This window comes from Pinus tabuliformis, chromosome 6 (assembly GCF_031772625.1).
Source record: "Pinus tabuliformis cultivar Carrire ecotype Pingquan chromosome 6, CPIR1, whole genome shotgun sequence".
Classification (NCBI taxonomy): Eukaryota; Viridiplantae; Streptophyta; class Pinopsida; order Pinales; family Pinaceae; genus Pinus; species Pinus tabuliformis.
In genome coordinates this window covers 378718455-378725183 of record NC_142292.1, presented here as the reverse complement: position 1 = coordinate 378725183, position 6729 = coordinate 378718455, and the positions used below count along the sequence as shown (strand labels likewise).

Sequence of the window (6729 nt, the reverse complement as noted above, 5' to 3'; positions counted from 1 at the left end):
TAAAAGGAGGTTTTAACATTCGCAATCCCATTGAAAACCTTGAACAATATTTGGAAGTTGGCTGACAACTGCATTGGTCTTTAAGGATTTCTCATTTGGTCCACTTTCTCATAGTTTTGGTCTTGGTGAATTATAGAAATAGTTAAGCACGAATTCATCCTAGGGACAACCAACTGAGGTCGATGTCATTCCCTCAAAATAAGGGCCAATAATCTCCTTCTTTTCTTTTTTCCTAGGAAGGAGTTCAAATTCATAATCTGAATACCAATTTAAAAACATAAAAACCAGGATGGATACAAACCTCATAACCTATGAGGTTTGTAAAGCTCAACCTCTGACATATATATTTTTTTTGGCCTTATATCATTGCTTATAACAATGATTTTTACATCATGTGAATTTTCTTTCAATTCTCAAAATCTAACCTCTCCTTTGTGTGAACCAGGATGGAGTTGGGAGTGGGAGTGTTATACGAAGGTGCATGAGGGTGGGAACAAGAGAATTATATCAAGGTGCCACAAGAAGACAATGCACAAATAATGTAGGGTTTTTGGAGGAATAACACCAAGACAAAATAAATGGTTGTGTGAATGTTAGAGTGGAGAAAGATGCAAAATATGATGGGCTCTCGAGAATTCACAAGTCAAGGGTTTTTTGAGTCGATGGCATCATGATCTAGATGCATATGGGTGTTATGGATAATGCAAACAAAAGAACAAATCTGGAATGTGGCACTACACAGGTTCCACTGGCTAGAGACTAAGCAGACCATATCATAGACAAGTTTGGCAAGACATATCATAGTTTGGCGTTAGCAACTGTACTGGTATCTATTACTAATAGGCTTAGACATATATACATTGAGTTATTGGCACTCCATAGAGAAACTATAATAGATAGATGGAAGTTACAACTGAGAAGAAAAACACTGAAATATATGCACATAATTCAACTTGAATTTAGCTTAAATAAATTCATAGTGCAGGTCTAATGGCATAACTGACATACAGAGAAAGGTCATAAAACTAGTGGCTCGAACTTGAGTAGGGCAGGAATTTGCTTGCTCTAACACCACGTCAAACTACACACGGATGAATAAACAAATTTAGGATAAATCATGAAATGCATATTATTAATAAGAATGTACATATAAATACATTGTCTTGACCCTTGGTTTCATATTCCAAGAGGTCTCTTGGACTTGCGTAAAAGTTCATTGTAGATGTTGATTTCTAATCTTATTTGATTGATTTCACTTGATGCATTGATTCCAGTGTAGATGTTGATTTATAAACCTATTTCATTGAATGCACTTGTTGCATTGATTTTAGTATAAATGGTGATTTCTAATCATATTTGATTGTTTTCACTAGATACATTGATTTTAGTGTAGATGCTAATTTCTGATTTGATGTAAATTGATGAACAATGTGCATTGCTTTCAAAGTAATTAGATTAATAATTTGCATTTTTTTCAGTCACATGCACAAAGTAATTATTGACGTCGTGCATTGATTTTTGTGCTATAGTAATCATTAACATAGATCCATATTAAATAGAATTCAACAACAAAGAACAAGTAAAAAAGAAAGGTACAAGAAATGAAAATTGAAGACGCATTGATTTTAGCGTAGATGTTAATTTTTGATCTAATGTAAATAGGTATTTTATGTGCATTATTTTCAAAGTAATTAAATTAATAATGTGTATTGGTTCCAGTGTATGAATAAAGTAATTATTGATGACAAACATTTATTTTTGTATTACAGTAATCATCACGTGAGATCCATATTAAATAGAAATGAATAAGTTTAGATCCATCATAATCATGAGTTTAGATTTATCTTAAATAGAAATGAATAACAAAGAGCAAGTCAACAAACAAAGACATAAAAAATGGCAGTTACTAAGGACTATCAACAACAATGGGAGAAGCAAAGAGAAGATCAATAGAGAAACTCAACAACAAATGACAACAGAACAATGACAAAAACAAATGAAGAAAAAAATTGAATAAAAAATCATATCAAAGGGAATATCAAAGAACATATTGACAATGAAGGGCACAACAAATAACAACTAAATAGAGTCAAGATTAAAGAGTAAAACAAAATATGCAACGAAGAGGAAATCGACAAAAAAGGTAGAGGGAAAGGAAATTGAAGAACATGAAGAACAAATAAAGCAAAAAGATGAATAACGAAGAGCATATCAACAAAGAAAACAACATTCAACCAACTCAAGCATAGTATAATAGGAAAATGAAAATATTATGAGAAAAAGATAATTAAAAAATATCTATGCCAAGCTCAATGTGTAACTCTCACTGATATGAATATTGCACATCAAAAATCCATGAAAAGATTTATCAATTAGCTTAATCAAATATGTCTAGAATTCAGGTATTTAATACAAATATAGGTCAATGTGCGTGAGATGTAGACGATAAAGAATTTATCAGATTAATGTTAGACATATTTAACACATTTAAAACAATCAGATTAATCAGATTTTTTGTCTGGCTATGCATGACTAAAACTAGCCTAGATCTATTTAACTCTGGATCTATCAAACACCAAGGGGATTAAATCTCTTGAGTGAAAATATTTCCTCAAGTTTTGCACTCAAAAAGATGCTTGATAGATTTGAAATTAAGATGGATGTAGGCTCATATTCATTATAATAATCTTTCGTCAATAATTTTCAATCATAATACAACAATATTAACCATAATTAAGATGAATGTAAGCTCATATTCATTATAATAATCTTTTGTCAATAATTTTTAATAATAATAAAACAATATTAACTATAATCCACAATAGTCTACTAATCTAACTATACACATTGTTAACTAACACAACTATATCAATAAAACAATAAAGCAGTCAATATACATTAATAATAAATGCCATTATGAATTAAAAAACAAGTAATATACTTGTAATAGTTACTTTATTAATATAGTTATACTGGTAAATACAAACATTAACTTTAAAGGATTAACTCCCATCATTTTTTGGGTGTCCGCAACGAAAAATATGCCAGCATCCAGGATCCTGTCCAACGGCCGACGACCGAAATTTGCACGCCACTCCACCTAATATTTCCAATTCATGAAATCATGATACCCTTATGGTAACCAAAAGTTTTGGAAATCCTCATCCAAGCTGTACCTGCTCGGCATTGAGCATTGTTTCACAAGCAACACAGAAATATTTATTACAACGACTGATACGGAATTCTTCAAAGAAATATGTTAAATTCAGTGGCAAAGTCCCACTTAGAGACTCTGCAACGTCGATATCGGTCTATTGATATATATAGACTCACAATTCAATAATCACATAACAATTCTAACAACTGAGAGAGGGTGTACTCGAGTCACCACTTCATCCCTAATTATTGATCGATGGTTATACGCATTCATTCGGCGTTGGCTTTCCTTAGAGTTGGCGTCCCTGGAATGTCTGGCCGAATTGCCAGTTAGAAGGAGCAGTGTTATATGAAACAGTTGTCCGCCCATCACTGGTGGTGACCTTGAAGGACAGGCTCTGCCCGTTCAACAAGGAATTGCTTTGCCAGTTCTGTCCCCAGTTGCGCGACATGGGCTGCCAACCGGTCTTTGAACTTTTTATCGAAACCGCCTGGACATCTCCAGCGCCCCCGACATTGGAGATGAGTACGAGGTTGAAGTATGAGTGGCCGGTGATGGTGAAGCGAATTCCGCCATTCCTCAAGCACGGGACCCTGCATATTAAGCTCATAGAAATTAATTATTAATTATTAGGCAGAAAGGCTCATTGAGTTTAGATGATCATTTTACAGTTTTACAATGGTGTAATATTGTCTGTATTTTCATTAAATTTGAAATTTTGTTTATCTTCGTTTATATAAAATTAAAAAATTAGATTTCTCAAACTTCTCATTAGATCTATTCAATCTATATATATAATATTGTCAGTATTTCTCATCAAAATTGAAATTTTATTTATATTCACCTTAAAAAATTGGATCTCTCCCATCCAATAAATCTATGTTAAATTCTGAGGAAATGAGATTGAGATGCAAATTAGTGTAGATTCTGAGGAAATGAGATTGAGATGCAAATTAAGGATGAGCCATTTAATTACCTTCTATAGAGGATTGGGACAATCCCACTCTTGTACTTGGCGATCTTTTCAAAGGCGGGTTCAGCCATGTCAAAGTGCTGCAACGGTGGATTGCACCATCCACCGTTGTCATTGGGGAGAGCGTTGTTTGGTGGGCAGAAATTTGTGGCTGTGATTGTCACAGTCCCTGACAAACACCATTGAGGATCATCGTTACATTTCATTTCGTAGCAGGCTCCGCAGCTGAACCCGTTGTTGAACAGAGCAGTGCTAAGCGCAGCAGTATCGGTTCCATAACCTTGGCTGTACAGATTCCCGTATCCGCAGGCCCCTCCTGGTGACAAAATTTCATGTTAATTAGAGGCTCCTTATTCAGACAAAAACATACCGATCTTCATGAAATAAAGTTGTGTAGTTTTACCCATTGTCCCAGACGCATCACTGCCACCGTAGAATGTGGCATGAGCCGACTCCCAGCCGCCATATCCATGAGCTCCACTTAAAAACCAGATGAGTGTTAACAACGAGACCATCGCAATGCTCTTTACCAGTTCCATCGATCTGCAATACATCACATGAGAGCAATCAAACCACCGAGAGCAGTGACTCAGCTTTGAGTAAAGTTAAAAGAGCCGTACCTCTTTGAAAAGTCTGAAAATATGAAGCAATAACGATGACTTAAACAGAGGCGGAGGACTTCTTTGTTTGAATCTGCGAGGATTGCGCAGTATATATAGATAGATATGCCTGGGCTGTATCTGGTAGTGGTTCCATCGTAAATTGATGTTGGAAACATTATGGGTTTTGTTTTGTCGGCAGCACATGCTGTGTGAGCACGTGGCTTCAATAGACCCACCCGCACATGCTGCGGAAATTAACAATGGCAGACACTGATGCAGAGCCAGGGTAGAGAAGTGGGCCTCATAGAAAAGAATATTTGTTCTTTTAAACGATGCATGCTTTTTTTTTGCCTGTGCCAAGTGCACAGCCAAGTACTTGACGCAACTCACATAGAAATTACATGGAAAAAGACGCTGGCCATTGTTGACTGTGAATTTAATCGCATACTTTTACTAAATTTGAATAGTTCTGTTCAATCGGACATAATCCGCAGATACAGACATTTTTTAGGTTTATGATTCTAAATGTGGTAGATTTTTTGGAATGTGTTTTTATCCTATTAAATTTGAATTATAAATTTTCTAAAATTCTACTGTTTTAGAAATTTTCTATTATATTAAATATATATAATTAAAAATTTATTTTAAATAAAAAATAAAATAAAATTTAACCAAATAAAATTATACCATAAAAAAAATTTCAAAACCTAATAGGTTAAGACAAAATCATTCTAATACTTAATTTTTATCTCATCCATACTAATAACAACACTTTCAGTTTTAGTAATTCTATATATATAACAAAAAGACATTAAATTCAATGTGGATAAGTTTTATATATATAACGAAGAAACATTACTAAAAAAATAAAAATTTTAGCACCAAAAACTCCTAAACCTAATATATTTAAACAACACTATTTTTAACACTTAGCTTTTATCTAATCCATACCAATAATCAACACTTCTACTTTTAAAAATTCAATTTGAATAAACTCATATATATATAACAGAGATATTACTCGATCACAAATTTAAACAAATTTAAATGGGTTAAAAACATTTAAACTCTTTTTCTTTTCTTTTTTTTTCATTATTAAAATTTCAAATCATATATATTATCTAGTGACCAGATATATTGTTTGTGATTAACCAAAATTTATTTTTTTTTAATAATAATGGTAGGATTATTTTCATATGAAAAATAAAGCTAAATATTACTCGACACAATTTTATTGATGATGATGATGGTGGTTAACATCCACTAAGACCAAACATTGGTCTATCGGACCTAAAGAAATAAATTATTTATTTTGATTTAAGATTTTATTCCTATGCTCAAAAAGCTTGGAGAGAAACCTCCCGAGCTCACTATAATTTTGACATTGTAAAAGGCTAGGAAGGTCGGTGTTGTAACAAAGATTGTGAAACTGAGATCATTTGTGGTTGTACGCGGGGCACTCTAAGAGGAAGTGGTTTTCATCCTCGATGTTCCTATTCTCACATATATGGCATATCCTTTCCATCCATGGCGTTTTAGGAACTACCCAACAACCTATTTCACTATGGAGCTCATGAGAATTTGTTCTAATCTTTGCTATATTAATTTTCTTCTTTGAGCTCGTTAAAATAGAGAAATACTTTTGATCTTCTAGGGTGGGGTTGATGACCTTATAATAACTTAATTTTCTTTTAGTCGCTAAATCTTTCTCACACCACATTTTTTCTTTGAACTTAGAAGTAACAATATCTTTAATGTTATTTATGTTTTGCAATGCATCATTCTCGTTGATCTCCCAATAGTTTAACCAGGTCCTTGTGTCTTTATGCCACCCCCAATTGAGCCTTAGGTGGTTTTGGCTGGAATTTAAAGCTAGCTTAGGAAGTCTATGATCGTCTATGTTATTGAGTTTGTGCTTGTACAACAGAAACCTAATCATAACTAGGCTTTCAATAGGGGAAATACTTGCTTCTATAAAGAGAATAGGATAGGGAGTA

At 33.4% G+C, this 6729-nt stretch overlaps 1 protein-coding gene across 2 annotated transcripts; it reads right to left on the bottom strand.

Annotated features, from left to right (window-relative positions):
- Positions 1–2959: 2959 nt before the first annotated feature.
- On the bottom strand, positions 2960–4865 carry LOC149258893 (expansin-A8-like). Of its 2 annotated transcripts, XM_089373688.1 has the most exons (4): positions 4751–4865; positions 4534–4673; positions 4134–4446; positions 2960–3750 (listed from the first exon to the last, which is right to left on the bottom strand). In XM_089373688.1, exons 2-4 carry the CDS (start codon positions 4667–4669, stop codon positions 3447–3449), a joined length of 753 nt encoding a protein of 250 aa, XP_089229814.1. In that variant the 5' UTR covers positions 4670–4673; positions 4751–4865; the 3' UTR covers positions 2960–3446. The 2 variants fall into 2 exon arrangements, with proteins under 2 accessions (XP_089229814.1, XP_089229810.1); XM_089373684.1 differs by lacking the exon at positions 4751–4865 and having other exon boundaries at positions 4534–4744.
- Positions 4866–6729: the final 1864 nt, after the last annotated feature.